At 38.2% G+C, this 23,059-nt stretch overlaps 1 protein-coding gene and 1 long non-coding RNA gene across 4 annotated transcripts in view; one reads left to right on the forward strand and one right to left on the reverse strand.

The window, feature by feature from the left end:
• RIPK1 (receptor interacting serine/threonine kinase 1) overlaps positions 1–13,522 on the forward strand; it is a 60,205-nt gene extending 46,683 nt beyond the window's left edge. For all 3 annotated transcript variants that reach the window (XM_072603682.1, XM_072603683.1, XM_072603684.1), the window contains 6 exons: positions 33–109; positions 2,436–2,526; positions 4,212–4,772; positions 7,207–7,284; positions 8,529–8,678; positions 11,851–13,522. In XM_072603682.1, the coding sequence (XP_072459783.1) occupies positions 33–109; positions 2,436–2,526; positions 4,212–4,772; positions 7,207–7,284; positions 8,529–8,678; positions 11,851–12,137 (1,244 nt within the window). In that variant the 3' untranslated portion in view covers positions 12,138–13,522. The remainder of the gene's footprint in view (positions 1–32; positions 110–2,435; positions 2,527–4,211; positions 4,773–7,206; positions 7,285–8,528; positions 8,679–11,850) is intronic.
• Positions 13,523–20,857: 7,335 nt separating this feature from the next.
• LOC140500781 (uncharacterized) lies at positions 20,858–23,043 on the reverse strand. Its single transcript, XR_011965867.1, has 2 exons — positions 21,733–23,043; positions 20,858–21,581 (listed from the first exon to the last, which is right to left on the reverse strand). It is a non-coding gene; the product is annotated as an uncharacterized lncRNA (long non-coding RNA).
• Between the last annotated feature and the right edge of the window lie 16 nt (positions 23,044–23,059).

The following is a 23,059-nucleotide window of genomic DNA, read 5'->3' on the forward strand; positions in this document are numbered from 1 at the left end:
GTTAAAACTGTAAAAAAAAATTTTTTTCACAGAAATCGACCAAGAATTTAGACCTTTCTACCTTAAACAATTTGAAGAACAGGTAGAAGAAGATGTAAAGAATTTAAAAGTAAGTAGAGTAGTGGATGCTCAAAAATGGACATTTATATCACATATTTATATGCTTAAACATAAATAACTAGGAGGCACAGCATTACTGTTCCTGTGGTTTTTCCAATAACTTCATTCTGGTGATCACAAAAATGAACATTAGCTGCTTAGTTTTCATTTGTTTTTCTTTTACAAAGGGGTTAATTTTTTAATGGCAAAAGCAAAAGGCTTTTGTTCTTATATGGGGAAAAGAGGATTAAAAAAGGAATGAGTACTCCTCAGCTCAGGGTGGATTGAACAATTAAAATGGAAAGGGAAGGCTAAGAGTAGGAAGAAGAGATTGTCTAGCTGCCCTCGATGAATTCATCACCAAATCAAGGTGAACTAGATCCTTGGGTACTGAAAGAACTAGTAGCTGTAATGCCTGAGCCATTGTCAGTGATCTCAGATAATGGAGAACAGAAGATGTATTCAGGCTCAAAGAAAGACAAATGCTGTCCCAATTTTCATAAAAGAGAAGAGAGTTGAGTCTGCAAATTATAGACCAAAGAGTTTGACTTCAATTCTTGACAAATTTCTAGAATATTTTACTGAAGTTACAGTTAGTAAATATCTAGAAAAGGAAGTGGTGATCACAGATAGCTATCAGTATGTTTTCATTGAGAACAGAGTCATATCAGACCAATCTTCATTTTTTATAAGACTTCTAAGATCAGAAGAATACTGTAGATAGTTTCTCTAGATGTCAGCGAAGTATTTATGAAATTTCTCCTGCTATCTTTGTGGAGAATATGGAAAGAAGTAAACTAGTTAACTGGGTAGCATAATTAGCTGGATTTAGAATGTGCTGAATTGCCAAAAAGTACTGTAAGAAGAGGTTGTATGATATAGTGGAGAGAGGACTGAACTCAGAGTTAAAGTACTTGGGTTCAACTTCCTGCTCTGACATTTACTAGCCAGGTGAACCTGGGTAAGTCATTTAACCTTTTCTGTGTCATTTTTCTCAACTGTAAAATAGAGATAATAACATTTCCCTATCTCTCTCACAAAGTTGTGAGGAAAACATTTTGCAAACTTTCAAATGTCACATAAATGTGAGCTGTTATCTGTCATTATTATTATTCAAGGTTCAATGTCTACTTGGAAAGAAATCTTTATTAGAATATTCCAGGGATGGGTTCTTGGCCCCCATACTATTTAACATTTTTATCAGTGACTTGGAGGAAGGCATAGATGGCACACTTACTATGTCTGTAGATAATAGAAATGGAAGACCTAGCTAACACGTTGAATGACTAAATCAAGATCCAAAAGCATTGACAATTTAAAACAATGGACTGAATAGAATATGGTGAAATTTAATAAGGATGAATGTAAAGTCTTAGCCTAGGATTAAAAAACTCAATTTTATAAGTACTAGTTAGGCATCATGCAACTGACTGTGAAAAAGATCAGGGTCGGGGAGTAATGGACTATATGCTTAATATAAATCAGTAATGTAAGGGTAGTGGCCAAAAAAAAATTGACATCTTAGGTTATGTGAAAAGATAAAAAGTCCAGAATGTGGCAAGGAACAGCTCTGGTCAGAGCACACCCTAGAGTACTGTATTCATTTTTGGGTGCTACTGATAAACGTGAGGCCATCGAGGGGATGGTGAAGGTCCTAGAGATCATGTTATGTGAGAAATGGGAAAAAGAAATGGGGTTACTTAACCTAAGGAAGAGAAGATAGAGGAATGACATGTTAGATATGTTTAAGATTTCTTAATTTGGAGCCAGAGGATCTAGGTTCAAATGCTGATTCTGCCACTTACTACCTATGTGATTTTGGTCAAGTCACAACATCTCTGGGTCTCAATTTCCTCATTTGTAAAATGAGGAATGTTAGACTAGATAACTTCTCAAGTCCTTTCCAGCTCTAAGTCTTATCATCCTATGATGCTGTGTGTTTGAAGAGCTGTTATGGGAGAGATGAGATTTGTTCTGGTTATGAAGGACTTATCAAGGAGAAATGGGTGGAAGTTTCTGAAAGATAAATTTAAGCATAATGTAAGGAAAAGCCTCCTGACAATTAGAACTTTTCCATAAATATAACAGGCTGTCTTGGGAGGTCATGGACTGTCGATCACTAGAAGTTTTTAAGCAAAGATTGGATAATAATTTGTTGGAGATGTTGTAAAGGACATTCTTACTCAGAAATGGGTTAGACTAGATGATGGCAAAGGTCTCTCCCATCTCAGACTGCAAATGTGATGTGGTTCATATGATTTTGTGTTTTCTGTAACTGGACTGTATTTGCTACTTGCAAAAGCATTACTTTTTTTTTTTTTTGGCATTTTCTCTAGAAAGCATATCCTGCTCCAAATGAAGTAGTGAAAAGGATGCAGTCTCTCCACATTGATTCAGTACCAGTTCCCCCAAGCAGAACAAATTCAGGTAACTTCCAGAATATGAGCAAGTCCCTTCATTTGTACTTTCATTCATTCACTTAACAAATATCTATTGAGGGTTTACTATTGATAAGACAAAACAGGATACAAAGAAATGTAATAGTTGTTCTCTGCCCTCAAAGACTTCTTAGTCTTCTTGGGGAGTCAAAATATATACACAAAACCAGAGTTATCAGAAGCAGGATGTGATTGAATGACAAATAAATGGCTTGAATGATGTGTTTAAAAATTCTATCTCCTTCCTATCATCCCTGCTGCTTCTTAGAACTGTGGTGTTAGAGAGCAGAACTAGCTGAAATCAGCTTCCCATTTTCAGAGCCTCCCTGATCTCCAACAGCCACGGTAATGGAACCAGTGGAATAATCACCCCTTCATAATGAGGGAGTGACTCCAAGAGAGTATTCCCATAGCACAGCAGCCACAGACCCCAGCCACATGTTTTCATCACAATCTCTCTTCCTACATACTTGAGTGCTGAGTAACAGAAATTATGGACTTTCAACTCCTCAGGAATGCAGACAAGATAATTCTCCTGACACTGTACTCGAAGGGATGGCATAGAAATGACCCCTGGGAAGGATGTGCCCTATTGCTACCCACAGGTGCTTCTCTCCTCCTATATTCTCATACCTGAATTCTGCAATTCACAAAATTCACAAAAATTGCTATCAGTTCACCAAGAATATGATAGCAGCCCTCCCTTTGTTTACTTCCCTAAAAAGAAGGGTTGGATCAAAGCTGTTGACCTTACAAGGCAAACCGAATCCTCCCAAGCCCATATCATAGGGCTGCATGACCCCACCTACCTTCTCTTAACCTCTGGGCCTGGCCACACTTCTCCTTTCTTGCTGTGCTCCCTGTTATCATCCAGGTGGACAGGCCCCAGGTGACCCTCACTTAGATGGCACAACATACTAAGATTGTGAAGATATTTTCACATTTTTTAACTATTCTATAATTATATACTAAGACAGTTGAAAGAATACATGTTATATGCAGGATATGGATTATTTCTGATCATAGAAATGCTTGTGAAGTGGGTTTACAAGGAGGAGAAGTGACCTAGGTGCAATTTTGCGATATTTATTTAGAACAATGAGTGAAAAGGTGCTTTTTCGTTATCAATTAGCTGATGGTGATTAAAATGAACTTTTAACCTAAATCATTGAGTTTTATCATAAAAAGTTTCAGCTTTACCATGACAACATAAAGTTTAGCACAACTTTTTCTTCTTTGTCCTTTCAACACATTCTTTTTCAATAATTGAGGTAAGCTTCCTCTTTTCTCTTATTACAATTAGCAGAAACAATTCCTAGCCATTTTTCCTTTAACTGGAGTACTTTTATTTCTGGATGTCTCTTTATATTGTACCCTTCCTCCTATATATGAATGATCATTTATTATCTCTTTAACTCCAGAAGGAAAGAAGAGGCTCATAGATTTCTTGTAATTATTTTCAGATTTTTTCCATGGTGTTTTGGTAAGGTTCACTGATATAATGATGGTATAATTCATCTGAGATAATTTTTATAGAACACTTTGCAAACAAACTTTAAAGTTTTATGTAAATATCAGTTATTGTTATTTATGCCGTTGTTAGGATATATCATATTTTTTAAAAATGTGTCAAGATGCTTTCATTTAATACTTCTACTTCTTTCCATGCTACAGAACAGCCCAATTCACTCCATAGTTCCCAGGAACTCGGAAATGGTTGTATTGATGAGTCCATGTTTGCTCCCTACCCTGAAAACCAGCCAGTGGAGAGTGAGGTCTCTCCTGAGCCCATGAGCCTACAAAGCAAGCTACAGGAAGAGGCAAACTACCATCTCTTTGGCAGCCGAATGGATAAGCTAACAAATAGTCAGTTTAGATCTGCTGCAGCTAAAAGAGAAGAAGAAAGGAGGCGAAGAGTCTCCCATGACCCTTTCACAGGGCCTGCTCAACCTCAGAAGCATGAGTTTTATAAGAATAATTTCATGTCTGGGATGGGCTCTTGTCATCCCATTGCAAACAATCACAGCAATCTATTACAGCAACCAACAGAACCATCTACCCCACTACAAGTACCACTACTGAATAACCATCAGGTTTTTGGATCGAGGTCAATAGATTCAAGAACAAGCAATATCTATGGACTAAATCTAAACACTGCAACTACCCCCTTTAAAATATCTGTGCCTGAATCTACCACAGGAGCAAACATGCCAACTCTCCCATTCAGCACAACAGGTAATCAATCCACCTTTTTGACTTGGACTATTTTATCTGCTTCTTTCCCATATCTAATAGTTTCCTGAAAGTAAAGTTGCCATTGTCTGTATTGTGGCTTATGTGCATATGAGGGAGTAGTTGTCTTTTTAACAGTTAGCAAATGCCAAGTGTGTAGAACCATGAACTGGCTACTTAGGGTGAGATAAATTGGATTTTGGTCCAAGAAATGTTTGTTAAGCAGGGGTTCTTAATCTAGGGTCCGTTAACTTGTTTGCTTTTTAAACTATATTTTGTTAACTGTCTTTCAATGTAGGGCAGCTAGATGGCACAGTGGATAGAGTGCCAGGCCAGAAGTCAGAAAGAATCATCTTCCTGAGTTCAAATCTGGCTTCAGACACTTAATAGCTGTATGACCCTGGGCAAATCACCACCTTGTTTACCTTAGTTCCTTATCTGTAAAATGTGCAGGAGAAGAAAATGGCAAACCACTCCAGTATCTTTGCCAAGAAATTCTAAATGGAGTTTCAAAGAGTCAGACGGAACTAAAAATAACTGAACAACAACGTCAGTAATTTCAATATAATTGGTTTCCTTTGTAATTCTATGTATTTCATTTTGTGCATTTAATAGAATTATTCTGTTAAGAGTTCCATAGGCACCACTGGACTGCCAGCAAGGTCCATAACACATAAAAAAAAAAAGTTAAGAACTCCTACTTCTTTTTTTTTTTTTTTACTGTTTTTCTCTCTTCTTCTTTTTTCTCCAAATTTTTAACATTTTTTTATTTAAAGTTTTGAGTTCCATATTCTATCCTTCCCTTCCTCCCTCCCTGAGACAGCAGGCAATGAGATATACATGTGTGATTTTGTAAAACATTTCTATATCAGTCATTTTGTACAAGAAGACTCGAATAAAAGGGAAAAAATAAAGAAAGTGAAAGATAGCATGCTTCAGTCTATATTCAGTCAACACCAATTCTTCCTCTCGACGCAGTTAGTATGCATCCTCATTAGTCCCTTTATCACTGTGTTGCTGAGAATAGCTAAGTCATTTGTAGTTCTTTACTGAACACTATTGCTGCTACTGTGTACAATATTCTCCTGGTTCTGTTCATTATGTATCAGTTCATATAAGTCCAGGTTTTTCTGCAACCATCCTGCTTGTCATTTCTTATAACACAATAATATTCTATTACAATTATATACCACAACTTGTTTAGCCATTTCTCAATTGATGGACATCCCTTTGATTTCCAATTCTTAGCCACCACAAAAAGAGCTGCTATGAATATTTTTGTACAAATAGGTACCTTTCCCTTTTAAAATTTTTTTGAATGTCTTTGGGCATAGACCTAGCTGTGGTATTGCTGGATCAAAAGATAGGCACAGTTTTATAGTCCTTTGGGCATAGTTCCAAATTGTTCTCCAGAAAGGTTAGATCTGAAGAACCCTTACTTTTGAAAATTAAAAAAATGTCTTACTTCATATCTTGCGGACAAAGTTCTAAGCACATTTTTTTTTTAATGGAGAAAGCTTAAAAATGGCAATCATCAAAAAGGATACATTAAATCACTGGGTCACATTACTAGAGCAAAAGACTGTAACAATTATTACCTAATCTCCCAGTTCCCACATACAAACCCCCTTCAAAACAACTTGTAAAACTTTTACTAGGGTACAAGCAACTATTAAAATTTAGTTGTTTTTTTAAGTTCTCTTTTATTTGGTAGCTTCAAGTCTACAATGGAAAAATATACTTTTTTTAAAAGAGAAAAGCACATCTTTGTGTGTGGTATACTTTGTACTTCTACATTGCAAGATCCAAGAATTACTGCCCTAGAGATAATATAATCTACAATACTATAAATAAATGTGATATATTTCAAAAGATTAATCATATTCCAAAACCAGTTCTGTGAGTTAAGTGTAAACACAAGGAAGCCAAGATATGTCCATTTTCCCTCACTGATCTCCCTTTGGAGAACCCCTTCCTGTTCTAGTTGGGTTTATTAGCATAAGAGATATGAGTATTTTTCTCACTGATACTTTATGGAACTTTAACAAAATTTAAAAGTAATTCAAGTAGTTGAAAATTGTCCCCTCTCTAGAGAATAGTTGTAGATACTTATTTGCCAAATACTGCTTTTATTATTTCTCCAGACTAGACTTTTCTTTGGTCTATAGGTAGCTTTGGCTTATAAACAGTTGATCCTGTATTCTTATGGGACTGTATATTTAGCTTTGGAAGGAACTGTGGTAGCCACCTAGTTCTTGATAGTTGGTTTTATATTTTTCTCTTTTTTTATAGTTTGAAGTATACATTAATATTATTTTTAAAATATAACTATAACAAATGGGAAAGGATTTCTTATGCTTTTCTGTTTTATTTTTGTTCAGTGAAGGTGAGGAGTAAGACTTAGATTTTGTCTTTTTTTTTTTTGGTCATTATATAGGTCAAGCAAGAGGCATGGAATCCAGGATAAATACTTTCCCTTTTGTTCCTTCATTTCCTGTACCTGCAACAGGCCGAGGTAACAATTACAGAGTTGACAGCAGATCCTGACTGTCTTCAGAACTGATTTGATTATAACTTACTATTCATTTGTCATCAAATATTTGTCAGCATTTCCTTAGAAGTTGTGATTACTTTCATTAAGTGGCACCCAATTGTACCTCTCATATTCTGCCTCCTATAGTCTTTAAATGAACAATATGAACGTTAATTTGTCCATCTCAGAACCACTGCAGATCTCCTCAGAGCCATGATTAAATATTTTGTATTTTCCAATGGCACAATACGGAGGTTTAAAAGAGAGTCATGTAAAAAAAGACATTGACAACTGCAAGCAACTCTATAAGATAAAAAGTTTCAGTCAGAGCTCTATCACAATTGACTCCAACTTCTGATTTGTTCATGTGCTAAAGTCTGTGCATATTCTGAGTGCTTTTTCCTGTAAAACACTGCCTAAGAGTTCATTTGCTATACAGATCTCTGAATCCTGCCAAGGTGTATGGTTTTGAAACAGCATCTATTTTATTGTCAGTTTGGCCTATTGGAAACAATTTTCTATCCTGCTTCTGAATTCAAATTTGTCTTTTTCTTTGTCTCTAATACTGTCATCCTTAAAAGTGGTTTCTGATGTAACAATTTTAAAAGGACCAGCATAAAGATATTTTGCTTTCTAAGAGGGTTGTAGAAATTTAAGAAGATAGCTTCCTTCCTGTTTTTTAATTTGTAAATGAGAGGAATGGAAGACTTCCTGTATCTCATCTTTTTCAAAATGTCTAGTTAGTATCAGCAGAACTTGTCATAGCTGGTGTTCTAAAAAGATGGTACAACACAATGTACTTTTGAAGAATAATCCTATTAGACTGTCCTTATTACTTTCAGTCAGGACACCAAGCATAAATGTTGATAATTCACTAGACACTCACTCAAATTCACAGGGTAAAAATGCCAAATATGATCTAAAGCTGTTTTTACTGACTTTTGCATTTCCATTTCTACTTTATCTGTTTCAAGAATGATATGATTAGTAAAGTGATGATGGTAAAGGAAACCCAACTACTGAGAGACTGGCCTGAGAAACTTGGCTGCACTGACATATAGGTATTTGTAGAGAGTTTTGGAAGAGTTATACAGAATGAGAAATTGATTTAATTATACTTAACTCTTTTCCCATGCTGTACTTTTCCACTTATTTAAAATTATACTCATTTAACTATGTTTATTTTCCCCTCCCTCTTCACCTTCTCAATCTCGGAATCTTTTTAGAAGACGCAATAAAAATCAAGTTTGTGAACAGTACTGGCATTCAGGTTGGACGCAGTAATATCATGATGATTGACGACACCAGCCTGCCTATTGAAAACATATCCACAAACATTCAACAAGAGCCAGAATCCAAGTATCTACATATATTTGGTAATATCTCTTTGAAGAAACTTATTCCCATTTACTTATGGTTTTCTCTCTTTCTAGAGGAATGGAATTCTAATATCTTATTTTCCTCTCCCCTTTCTTCTGTCTACCCAACAGCTCACTGAGGTGTTACTAAGCCTAAGTTCTTCAAAAATTCAACCTTCACCAAGTAGTATCCAAACCTGTAGGATAATCCCCAAACTAACCTGGTGTTCTAGGTGTTTTGGTTTTTTTTAAACTCTAGTTGGTTTGCAGAGGACTCCTTCAGACATTTGTTCAGATTCAGACCAGCTTCTAGGAATACAGAAATAGGGTGCTGGTTGACTTATAGCATTCCAAGCTTTCACATTCAAAATGCTATTTCTTGGCTCATCACAGATTGTATGAAGTTTACAAGAGTCAATCAGTTAACAAGGATTTATTAAGCACTTAATATGTATGTGACAGGTACTGTGTTAAGGACAGGGAATACAACTACAAGTAGAAAGATTATCCCTGCCTTCAAGAAATTTACATTCTAAATGGGGGAAGACAACCCATAAAAAGGGAAGCTGAAAAGGGAGACGGAGAGGCAGACAAAGGTTTCTGGGCATGGTAAAGGAAATCTAGAGTGCAGCCTGGAGAGGAATGAAACTGGGCTGGCTCCTTAAATAGAGGTTCAGGGAGGAGCCCTCCAATCAGAGGGTATGATCAGTGTATGAATTCCATAACGAGAGGGAGCTTGCAGATGAAGAGCTGAGGCATTGTAGTGAGAATGCTGCCTAGAGAGGAATAAGATATGACTGGCCTGGATACTATCTTTAAATGAAGATTCTTAAGAAAACAACAGAAAAAGTTCTGAGTCTGCATTCATTACAAAAAAAAAAAGAAGACTATCCAAAGAGATCCCAAGGAATTTAGGAGCCTTATAGTAGTCATAGCCTTGAGAGAGCCCATTTTGTGGCTCAGTAAGAATCAAGAGAGATGGGGGAATAAAAGGGGAGGAGCAGTGGCAGATAGTTACCAGCTGCTTAGTGGGAGAAAATGAAAGAAGAGGCAGTCCAAAATGAAACTGGAGGACTTGGGGAAGTGAGAGCCAAAAGAAAGAATGAGGAAACACATACACTGCATGGGAGGGGAAGAGAAGAGGGGCTGTGATGATAGAGAAAAAACAAGTCCAAAGGGAAAAAATGACAAAGAATATATTTGTGGCCAAAGGTCTCCAGGTATATAGTGTGCCTTACAGAATATTTAGTAGTCTATTAGTTACAAAGAACTTACCTTTTTAGAAGTAGATTTTCTAACTAGTCCTCAAAACATCCTTTAGGGGAACATTATTGTCATCATTTCTATCTTTCATTTCCTAAAGAAACTGGATTCCTAGAGTTTAAAAGACTTGGGGCTGGATTCTTTCTTGCCATATGATGATGGTAGGCTGGTGATAAATATAATGAAATATCCAGCATAGTATTTTAAAATAAAAAATGCCTGTTCATTACCCTGAATGCTTCACCAAAGTGGGTATGGCCCTAGTAAATGTGTCCATGAGGGAATTCTTCTGCCATAATAATTGACTCCAAAGCTGGAACTAGAGGAAGATGAGGTAGGCAAACATCTAGAACACATTACAAGAGGCAAGGAGAGGGAAGAATAAAGGATACTTTTTCTTACTCCTTTTTTAAATGGATATGTTAACATCAAAGAATCATACTTTCTATAGCACAAATTTATTTTGTGGATTCAAATCAGGTATGTTAGAGTGAAGGCTCAAAGCCTCTACAGTATCATCATATACAGGCAGACCTCAGAGATATTGTGTGTTCAGTTCCAGCCATTGCAATAAAGCAAATATCTCAAAAAAGCAAGTCACAAGAATTTTTTGGTTTCCCAGTGCATATAAAAGTTATATTTATATTCTTCTGTAGGCCAAGTGTGCAAATAGTATTATATCTAAAACAACTCGGTATGTATACCTTAATTTGAAAACACTATTGCTAAAGAATGCTAACCATCATTTGAGCCTTTTGTGAGTGGTAATCATTCTGCTGGTGGAGCATCTTGCCTCAGTGTTGGTGGCTACTGAAGATTGCTGTGGCAGTTTCTTAAAATAAGACAACACTGACATTTGCTTCATCAATTGACTCTGCCTTTCACTTGAACACTCAAAGGCCACTGTAGGTTTTTTAGTTGGCCTAACTTCAATGCTGTTTCCTCTCAGGGAATAGGGAGGCCTGAGGAGAGGAAGAGAGATCAGAACAGCCTCTCAGTGAACAGTCAGAACACAGACAACATTTATCAATTAAGTTTGTGGTTCATGGTGCCCCCAAATTATTACAAAAGTAACATCAAAGATCACAGATTAGCAGAATAGACATAATAATGAAAAAAACAGAAATATTGTGAGAATTATCAAAGTATGACCCAGAGACATGATGTGAGCACATGTAAAATGGCACTGACAGATTTGCTTGACCCAGGATTGCCATAAACCTTCAATTTGTAAAAAACACACTGTGAAACACAGTAAAACAAGGTATGCTTGTATAATGATTTTTAACTTTACCTAGGGCACACAGATCTTTTCCTAACTTGCTTGACTCCACTATGCACCTTTTGAACAAGAAAGTAACCAAGATGGGAATAAAGAGGTAAAGAATGGATGAGACAATGACAGTCAAGGCCTCTCGGATTCAGTTAGGTAGAAAAGAAAGTCAGGAAGGAAGTCAAATCAAGTCAACTAGTATTTATGAGTCACCTACTCTGTGCTAGGTGCTTTGGGAAGACAAAGAAAGGCAAAAACCAGTCCCTTCTCTCAAGGAGCTCCCAGTTTAATGGGGGAGACAAAATGCAAACAACCATGTACAAACTAGATAGGTACAGTATAACTTGGAGATAAGTAAAAGCATTTTTCTTCCCCGCCCCTCTATATCTAGAAGATGGTGCATTTCAAGAATCTTTCTGGGTTTGGAAGCAGAATTTGGAAATAAAATGCATTTCCTTTCCCCCTTCCAACACAAAACTCTATACCCTTAGCACACTTAGCATCAAAGAATGCTAAATTTAATCTGTAAGGGATTTCAGAGATGAACTAGTCCAGCCCCCTCCCTAGACCTGAGCATGATCATTGGTTTTATGAGGCATGGGAATTTGTTTTTTGGAATATTATATCTAGATGCTTCTATTTTTCCTATGGTAGGAGATACGACTAGCCTGACTGATAAACATCTGGATCCAGTAAGAGATAATCTTGGAAAGATTTGGAAAAAATGCGCCCGGAGGTTGGGCTTCACCGAATCCCAGATAGATGAAATTGATCATGACTATGATCGAGATGGACTGAAAGAAAAGGTTTACCAGATGATCCAGAAGTGGCTGATGAGGGAAGGCAACAAGGGGGCCACTGTTGGAAAGCTAGCCAGAGCCCTCTATGAGTGCCAAAGAAAAGACCTTCTCAATATTTTGATATCTGTAAGCCAAGACTAGCCTGATGAGGGTAACTGAAAATGTATGTAAATGCCCTTTTGAACTGTGCAACTCATTGTGAAGTATGCTGTCTGAACTACATCTCTTTCAGATCAGAATCTTTTACCTGTCCAACTGCATTCATGTTGGGCAGAATCAGCTATTACTATTGAGTCAGTTAGAGTGACCCCATCTTTCTACTTTGCCTGTTCTCTGGGGTAGGTGCAGAAAAGGGCAGCCCACATGTGCAATAATTCCAACTCCTTAGCATTACTTTCTTCTCCCTATGATGCTATAATAGGAGAGGAGATGAGGTGGCACTACCAGGAGTGGGGAACCTGTAGCCTGGAGGCCTCAATTGCCATATGCGGCCTGGATGCCGCAGGTTCTCCATTGCTGCGCTAACGTCATCTCGTTTGAAATATGTACCAATCAAGATTGTCTTTCCCTTATGTGGAAATTTTTTAATTTTGTCTGTAAAAACACTGGGCAGTTTGAATTCAGGGCTGGACCGACCCAATGCTTGGTGTGCTACAATAAATTTCTTTTGTCTTATTTCCTGGGTTGCCTCCTCAGTCATGGTGTGGCCTGAAGGAAGATTTATTTTAACAATTGTCTCTAGTAATTTGACATATGTAGGGTTGGAAAAAGGAGATTCTGCCTTCTAGAAAGAACGCGCATAGATTCCTTAGAACCAACTAGTAAGAAAAAGACTGAAGTTTAAAAAAAAAAAAGGTGAAGTTAAGAATAATTAAAGTTTATTTAGGGGGAAAAAAAAGATTTGGAGTGGAGTAAATGACTTTGCAACTAACTTCACAAAACATTGTGTTCAAATATGCCAATTACCTAAAAGCTTGGTGTTTTGCTCAAGTAAACATAGCAATTTGACTGAGGAAGTCTACAGAATATAAATCAGACTTTTGGTTTTGTGCTCTCATCTCCATACTTTGTCACAAGTAGAGTGTAACTTAGAGGGGAAAAAAAGGCAAAGTCTGAGATGATTTTCTGCTATACAGCCTAGCCTGATAAGCATCTGATAAAAATGTTGCAAGGGGACGTAGGGTAACTCCGCAACAGACTACAAGTTTTAAGGCTCTACTATGCTATTACCCAGTGAGATTGGGAACAGAGTAGAGTTGCAGGGAGTCCAGATTTATGGATTTCATTAGTGTAGGACTCTCCCCCTCTGAATGCAGATCTGCAACCAACCTGTAATTTTTCATCTGAAAGAACTGCCTTGGGCATTGAGAAGGAAAATGACTTGTGCAGTCATATGTGTCAAAGGCAACACTTGAACCCCTGAGTCTAAGATTGTTCTCTAACCACTACACCACACTGCTTGCCATGATATAAATGTTACTATTGAAATGAGATGAAAGAATTCTGTAATAAATATATCAACTTTTCATGCTGTTAATTTTGTAACTATTGTTTTACACATTTTTAATACTTTTAAAATGTTTTCCTTTTTGATTAAAAAAAGTGTTTTTCTCCCCATAGATTTCTTCCTGCTATTTAGCCGCTATCATAAACTTATATAACTTTAGAAAAAGAAGGAACTTGAGACATCATCTAGTCCAATTTCTTCATTTTATACATCAGGAATCAGAGAAGTTAAGGGATTGCCTAAGGTTACACAGGTAGCAAGTATAAGAGGTAAAATTTGAACACAGGTACTCTGACTCCAGAGTCCGTGCTCGTTTCCCTCTACCCTACAGGGACTTAAATTTTTCATGGAATGCTCGCCTTAAGGTTCTAGATTGTGGACAAAATCATCAGAGATGGGAATACAATTTAATGTAATTTTAAACTTTAAATCAAAAGAAATATTCTTAAAATATTAATCTTTAAAACTAGGTAAGTCTGTGTTTGGATAAATGAGACTGTTATGTGGTATTGATTTTGTTGCAGACTTTGAGGGTTCTTGTTACTGTTTCCATTGAAGATTACACCAAAATCATTATCAGAAAAAGTTCAGATGAACCTATAAGATACTGGCATCTTCATTAGATTATAAAATATCACCTCAAAAATGTTTGGGGAATTTTTTACTTCTAGTGGACCTGGAAAACTTGTCTCCATTGAAGAAATGATAAAATAACAAATATACTGATATGCTGAGTAGAATTGTTCCAAAATTAGAGAAGTTCCCAAATTAAATAGCACATGGGCTTTCACCATGCTATAAGTTATGAAAGATTGAGGGAGTTATTCAAGAGATAGAGATAAATATTCTTCAAAGGCCTGGGAATTCACCTGACTAAAGTCCCACTGAAAACCATTTATGCTAAATGTGGGGATTTTGGGGTTTTTTTGGATTATTCCGAGTTGTGAGGTGAGGATTATTGTTTTAATTGTTCAATTAAGTAAGAGGGAGAGATAATTTTAAAAGAAAAACTAAAGCACTAAAAATATAAAACAGTACAATAAGATCAAATGAGATAATGCATATGAAGCATTTTTTTTAAAGTAAGTGGGAATAAATGGATAAATAACAAAACATGCATACACCTATTAGTAAAACTTGGAAGGAATGAAAATTTGTTATGACATTTTATAAGTAGGAATTTACGTATTTAAATGTTAATAGTTACAAAGCAAGTTCAACTTGTATTGATGTTTAATGTTGTTCAAAAGAAACCATTTCAAAAACAAAACCCAAGCAAAGAGACAAACTCCTTGGGAATACTCCTTACAAGATACATACAGCAACTACATGACTGCAACTACAAAATGATTTATAAAGTAAGAGAAACTGGCACATGCACAGAATGTATCAGCACGCTCTCCTGTTGAAGGAGAGCCTGGAGACCTTGTTTCAGCTAGAATTGTGATGAGGGGTAATGGAAAATCCTGGAAGAGACTTGAGCATGAGTGTCTACGAATGTCTATTCTTTGTAGTACCAATTTGCTAACCACATTGTGAGAAGAAATTTTTGTATTGGTTGGGTAGCTTGAACTGCAGATATAGGATCTGAGAGGAGGGAAGTTTTAAAAAAGAACTAGAGGTCAAAGATACTCAGCCATTCTGTTTGGCTTCCCTGCTCTTGGCTTAACAGGGATGGGGAACCTGTGGCCTCGAGGCCACATGTGGCCCTCTGGGTCCTCAAGTGTAGCCCTTTGCCTGAATCCAAATTTCACAGAATAAATCACCTTAATAAAAGGATTTGTTCTGTAAAACTTGTACTCAGTGAAAAGGCTGCTCCCAAGGACCTAAAAGGCCACGTGTAGCCTTAAGGCCATAGGTTCCCCACCCCCGGTTTAACTTCTTTGCTCACCAAAGATTGCTTTGCATATTGTATAAAGGATCAATTATAGGGAGTGGGGTGGGAGAGACTGGAAGTAGAGAAAACAATTAAGCTATTGAAAGAGTACAGGCAAGAGATTCATATGTACAAAAATATTCATAACAACCACTTGTTTTAGCAAAAAACTGGAAACAAAGTGGATTCATACAATTTGAGATATGGATGAATAAGTTATAGTATAAAATGTAATGGGATATTATTGTGCTATAAGAAATGAAAAATGGAATGGATTTAGAAAAACCTGGGAAGATTTGTATGAACTGATGCAGAATGATGTAAGAACAAGAAGAATAATTTATAACTACAACATTGTAAAGAAAAATAAGACTAAAGAATAAAATAAATAAAAAGACTAAAGAACTGTGATCAATACAATGTTTCTGAGGTCACGTTTTAACTCAGATCCTCCTGACTCCAAAGCCAGTGCTCTATTCACTGCACCACCTGGCTGCCCCCATTTTTTTTTTTTTTGCTTTTATTTTTATTTTGGAAGAGGAAGGCTTAGAGTGGGGAGTGGTATAGGAGAGTAATGATAGTGAGATGACTAGAACAGAATTACAGAGAGAGGAAGGAGGGCCCAGGTCAGAGTGTTGCAACATCTTGCATTAAAAACCTATCTTTTCTTTTTTCATTTTTTTTTTTTTTTTTTGGTGAGGCAGTCAGGGTTAAGTGACTTATCCAGGGTCACACAGCTAGTAAATGTCAAGTTTCTGAAGCAGTATTTGAATTCAGGTCCTCCTGACTCTAGGGCCAGTGCTCTGTCTACTGTACCACCTAGCTGCCCTAGGCCCAGCTTTTTAACAACATACTACCAGTAATGCTGTATGTCTGTAAGAAATGGAACACAACATTCACTAAATAATTAAAATTGAGGGTCATCCAAAGGGTAGTGGAAAGGTTCATCGTAACCATGATGAGACTTACATCATACTGCCAAGGAAAACTACATAGAAGGGATAATTAAAAAAATGTCATCATATCACTGTATCACCAGAAAAAGAGATGAGCCAGTCTTGTAGTAAGAGTGAGGGATATCTCTGTAAAGTTTGTATGTTCATTTGGTAACTATATAATATTAAGTTATTTAAAGGGAAGCCCTAAAATGTTAAGGAAAACCTCTTACAATTATGGGAGGACATAGCCAAGTTTCATAGCATAAACAGCTATATAATATTTAGGATTTACACTGAGCATGGACAAGGGTTGAATATGATTTTCAACTGAACAGGGCAAACAGTTGATCAGGATGTACAATCTGAATCACTGGAGAGAATACCTATATTGATGAGATAATAGACCCATTGAAGTGTAATCAGAGGGTTAAAGCTCAGTACATTTGCAAAAGACTCACCTAATTGGTGGAGAAAAGAATTATTCAAATATTGATTGCCTGTATGAGGTGTAAGTGTGCTCTGGAAGACTAGTACCTCTGGTGTGAAGGTTGCCAATCCCTTTTCAGGGCTGCTTTCTACTTTTGGTGTCCACCTATTCCACCTAACTCTCACCAATGAAGAAGCTGTAGCAAGTGCAATGGCCACACCCCAGTAAACTGCTTTTGTCAGACAGGCTAAACCAGGTTGAGGATGACCAAGGGGTCTCAAACCCATTGGTGAGTTAGTGGGATGTCTACCCCAAACATGCAGAGACTTCCCCTGGTGGAATGGGTGGGTGAGAACAATCTGTTCCAACCACCTTGAAGGCAGCTGAAGCAGGTACTGTGGAGTGCTTAGAGCTTAGTTAAGACATCAAAGATGTCAAGGTCATCCACTGCATCTTGAGCCATCACCAGTAGTCTTGACTCTGTCCTACCACTTGACTATGATGACTCTGGAAGACACTGAGGCTAACTACTTCATGCAACTCTACCTCACTTAAATCCAATTTACACACAAATCAAAAGACATCACCCATACCATTTCACCATTCTACCTATGTTGAAGATCTTTGTCGACAGGCAAGTGATGAAGCAGCAGGTGTGGATACACTGGGAGCTATAGTCACAGTCCTGCACACAGGTGGCCTAGGCCATAAGGTCTTCTTCTCACTGGAAGTAGCAGTGGAATTTGACTACCCCCTGGGTGTCTGAGCAGCCTTTTAAGAATCATATTGCTCACCTCTTGATGTGAGGAAGGGGCTAGAAAAGGTACCCTAAAAATTGTCTGCTTTTCCAACCCTGGCCTGATTACTTTAGCAGAGATTCCACTCTGTGATCAAAACAACAACAACACAAAATGTACAAAAACATCTACAAAGACCATTCCACTCATCATTGGCACATGGAGTGTGTGCGTACCTACAGACAACACAAAATCCAGGAGGCCTGAAAGATGAATGCCTTTTGTTGCAAGATGTATCATTAATGTATTTTTGCTTAATTTGAAGATCTTTCCCATTCATTAATAGGACCATGTGACCTGCTTAAATCACATGGAAGCCTAAGTCACATGTGGTGGGAGGAACTTGCTGAATGTGTAGAACAGGAAGAGTGAAGCAGAGCTGGGAAAAAGTGAGTGACAGCAGTCGGAGCTGGGAAAGAGAGAGCAGGCAGCAACTAGCAGAGTGGAAAAGTTATTTATGATTTTGTTTAAGGGAATTGGTTTGTGGGAAGCCTAATAGAGGAAGGGCTTGGGAATGGTAGTGCCCCTTGCATTGTTATTGTGTATAGATTTCTTTGTTGCTATGGATTTGGTTTTCTGGTGTTGGGATTTGGCTTTCTGGTGTTTGAATAAATGTTTTGATTCTGTTTTCCATGTGGAGAGTCCTGTTATATTTTGTGCTTCGGAACTGTGCTGGCATATTCATAGCCACCATAGGCATTGCGAATATCATGTTGGCACTCTGGTGAGGTCAAAGAAGACCTGGAGACCCCTATCATCAATGTGCCAGAAGAGGACAAGCTTATAATTCTTGGTGACTTTAATGCTAGAGCAGACTCAGGCTACCAGTCTTGGCAGGGAATCCTAGGGAGGAAGGGAAAAGGAAGCAGCAACAGCAGTGGTCACTTACTACTAAAGATTTGTGCATCTCATGACCTTATTATCATCATCAACACTGTCTTCTGTTTACCCTAAATACAGTAAAACTTCACGGATACAGTTTCACAGCAAACACTGACATTTAATAGACTATATGATTATAAGGAGAAGAGACAGACAGAATGTGAGAGTAAAGAAGGCAATGTGTGGTGTAGAGTGCTAGATTGATTATAGACTTACTATCTCCAAGTTAAATATTTACACTCTCCAAAAGTGGCCTCTCCAAGGCAAAATGACTACCAGAAGAATTAATGTCAACAGATTAGAATTCTTCTCTGATCAGGAACAGTTTGTTGCTAACTTGGAGGGAAAGTTGAGCCAACACACAGTAGACAACAGTGGAGCAGAAAAGGACTGGGCAGCTTTCAGAGATTTGGTGTGTTCCACTGCATTTGCTCATCTGGGTCAGAACACTTGAAAACATCAAGACTGGTTTGATGAAAATGATGAGGAAATTCAGAAACTGCTAAATGAAAAATGAGAACTCCACAGGGTTTACCAGCAGGATAGTTCATCCATCTCTAAGAAGGCAGCACTTAATTCCATCAAAAGTAAAGTACAAGCAAAGCTTAGAGAGATGCAGGATTCCTGACTCAGTAAAAAGGCAGATGAAATTCAATTTTAAGCTGATAGTAACAATTCAAAGCACTTTTATGATGCCCTGAAGGCTATTTATGGGCAAAGACTTATGGTACATCTCAACTACTCAGTGCTGTTGGAGCCAAATTGATTAGTGATAAGGACATCCTTCTAGAGAGATGGGCTGAACATTTCCATAGTGTGCTCAACAGACCACCATTAATCAAGCTAAAGCCATTTACCATTTACCTCAGGTTAAAGTTAATCCCTCCCTTGCTGAAGTTCCAATTGAAGAAGAGGTTCTGAATATCATTAGGCTCCTTCCATATGGCAAGGCACCAGGTGCTAATTCTATTCCAGTTGAGATTTATATGGTCCAGAGCTCATATAAAAGCTGACTGAAATTTATGACAAGAGAAGATTATCCCCCACGAGTTCACGGATGCCTCCATTATCCATCTCTATAAAGGTAAAGTAAATAGACTGTCCTGTGAAAATCACAGGCGCATCTCTCCCTTAGTCACTACTAGCAAGATTCTTATGAGAGTCCTCCTTAATAGGTTGATTCCCTCACCTGGAAGATGATCACCTACCTGAGAGCCAGCATCACTTCAGAAAGGGCTGAGGAATGGTCAAAATGGTGTTTGCTGCCTGACAACTCCAGGAGAAATGCCAGGAGCAGAACTGAGGTCTATATACAACATCTGTAGATCTGACCAAGGCCCTTGATACTGTCAGTTGTGAGGGCTTATGGAAAATTATGTCAAAATTTGGTTGCCTGGAGAAGTTCATCAGCATTGTACAATCAATTTCATAATGACATGCTTGTCTGAGTTTTGGATAATAGACAATGCTCTTGTGCTTTCCCAGTCACCAATGGAGTGAAACCAGGTTGTGTGCTTATTACAATCCTTTTTAGTATGATGTTTTCAGCCATGTTGTCAAATGCTTTCAGTGAGGATGAACATAGTATCAAGGTCAGCTACTGCACTGATCATAAATTCTTCAACCTGAAAAGGCCAAGACCAAAGTGGAAGGAGTGTTGGTGCATGATTTTCTGTTTGCCCATGACTGTGCACTCAATGCAAACTCTGAAGCTGAGATGCAACAAAGTGTGGATTGATTCTCTGATGCTTTTTATCACCCAAGGCAATATTCACAGCACCAATGGTGACTATGAATATGTTGGCATAGTTCTCAAAGTATAACAGACTCTACATATGGAAAGAAGGCAGAAGAAAAACATTTATTCAGACACCAGAAAGCCAAATCCGTCATAGTAACCAAGAAGTCGATACACATTAGCACTGCAGGGGACAACACCATTCTCAAGCCTTCCCCACTTCCCCCTCCAGCTGTGGCCTTCCCGCAAGCAAACACTCACAAGACTAGCTGTGCCTGCCTGTGTCCTCTCTTTTCTCTGCCCTAACTGCTCTCACCAACTTTCTTCAGCTCTGTTGCACTCTTCTTGTTCCACTCATTGAGCAAGCTCCTCTTACCATATATGACTTAGGCTTCCATGTGATTTAAGCAGGTCACATGAGCCTATTAATGGGAGGGAAAAATCTTCAAATTAAGCAAAAATACTTTAACAATACAGTGTTCCCCATCAGCTATCACCACACCATCCATATGTGGAATCACTGATTACATCAAATGGATAAGTTTTGAATGCTGTGGATAAGTTTGCTTACCTTGGTGGTATACTTTCCAGAGATGTACACATTGATAATGAGGTAGATGCATGCATTGCCAGAACTAGCTCAGTGTTTGGGAGGCTCCAAAGGAAAAGTGTGGGACAGAAGACTGACAACCAAACTAAAGGTCTACAAAGCTGATGTATTGACCTCATTGTTGTATACTTGGGAAACCTGGACAGTCTATCAGTGCCATATCAGGAAACTGAACTGCTTCCATTTGAATTGTCTTAGGAAGATTCTGAAGATCATCTGAGAGGATAAGATATCATACACTGAGGTCCTTTCTCAAACTAAAACTGCCAAGCATTCAAACTCCACTTCAGAGAGCACAACTCGGATGGGCTAGCCCAGTTGTTTGAATGCAACTTGCCAAAAAGACTATTTTATAGAGAACTCACCCAGGGCAAAGGTTCACATGGTAGTCAAAAGAAGTGATACAGGGACACTCTCAAGGTTTCTCTTAAGAACCCTGGAATTGATTACCTGATGTGGGAGACACTGGCACAGGACCACTCAGCATGGTGTGCCCACATCAGAGAAGGTGCTGTCCTTCATGAACAATGCAGAATTAAAATAGCTCAAAAGAAATGCAAGATGTGCAAATTTAGAGAATCCACCCCAAATGTTTACATGGACTATTTGTGCCCAACCTGTGGTAAAACATTCCAAGTTCATATTGGTCTGATCAGCCACTGAAACTTGACTCTAGCATAGTGATGTCATTTTGATCCTCTTCTAGAATGAAGAACAATAACCAACCAACCAGCCTGTATGAGGAATTTGTTCAGACCTCAGGAAAAGAATGAACTTTCTTCTTTCTTAGAGAACACATGGTTCCAGATTCTATGGGGAAGAAAAGTGAAAAGAGAAAAGACTTCAGGAAGGGACAAACATATTAAAGAGCCAGTGGTGCAACAAGTCCTCTATTTCCAGTTTTCCTGGACTCTTTGGGAAATTTCCCCATGGGTGAGATAGGCTCAGTTGGGATACTTACCTCTCAATGGGAGAACTCATTTACTTTGTTGTCTGGTATATTCTAATCTGTATAGCTTCTGATTTCTGTTTTTATTGTTAGCAAGGATAAGTTCTGCCATGGTCTTTTGTATGGCTAACATTTAGTGAGAAGAGACAAACCCTTGGCTGTAAACCTGGGGTAAAACATTTCCTTAGGAGGTAAAAACTAGAAAAATAGCTTGACCCTAAAAATCATCTCTCCTATGTTCTATCTTGGTATCCCTTCTCTTAAGAGAACAGAACAACCAGCTTAGATGCTGTAATCTTCTGCCGCCCTTCAGCCCTGAATCAAATTCACCCTTGGATGGGAGATCTTGAGATATCTCTTCCTGTCTTCCACATTTAGATAAACCCACGTTTGACACAGATATAACCTTAGGTGGGCAATGCACATCTTATAGAAGTATCTAAGTAATCTAAGGCATGTCACTTCACTTTTCTCATCTGTAAAATGAGGGGAATGGATGAAATGATCTCTGAGGCTCCTTCCAAATACAAATCTTTTGACCTTCAGCTTTCATTATTTCCTCTTCTACTTTGTCCTCTACGTAGGGGTCTGTGATTTCTTTCATAGGGGAAAGACGATGGAACACCTATTACTCAGACAGGCTCCAGGGGAGAAAGTGAGGCCAGTGATTTTGCACTGCTATCCCTCGCTTAAATCCAGCTTCCTGATGTCATGGTGCTCTTGGAGAACGCAGTTAGAACAACAGAGAGGCAGCAGTTCCGCCATTTAAGAGTAGTCTGGTGTTCAGAGACATTAAGCCCTGGATCACACAGGCAGTAGTGTCAGAGGCAGGCCTTGGGTCCAAGACGTCCTAGCCCTAGGTCGGCTCTATTTACTTAGCCAAGCTGCTTCTCATATACAGCATAATTAGCTTTGTATCCTCCATGGTTTACAATGTAGATATACTTTCAGAAAGGTCTTTCTCTTTGAAAAACCCCCTCCCCGGAAAGAAGATAGGGAATGGGGAGGGTGACTGAGGTTAGAGAATCTGGAGGTCGACGGAAGTGCGTGTCACGTGACCCTCTCATTTCCGGCTCACTTATTCTCTTCCGGCGGTCATTATTAAGTAGATACTTCACCGAGCGAGAGAAAAAACACCTTTAGAAGATCTCGGAGAGGGGATAGTGACTGATACTTGGAGGGAAACAGGAAGCAAAAAAAAAAAAAACAGTCGGCAAAACTCATAACTCCGGGAATTGGCCAGCCTAACTGGTCTAATTGGGTGGGGTTAGTTTTAGACTTGTTTTGTAGAGGAGAGGGTGAGAAATAATGGACACATCCTTCCTCGATAGCGGTCACG

Source organism: Notamacropus eugenii, chromosome 4 (genome assembly GCF_028372415.1).
Source record: "Notamacropus eugenii isolate mMacEug1 chromosome 4, mMacEug1.pri_v2, whole genome shotgun sequence".
NCBI classification, from domain to species: Eukaryota; Metazoa; Chordata; class Mammalia; order Diprotodontia; family Macropodidae; genus Notamacropus; species Notamacropus eugenii.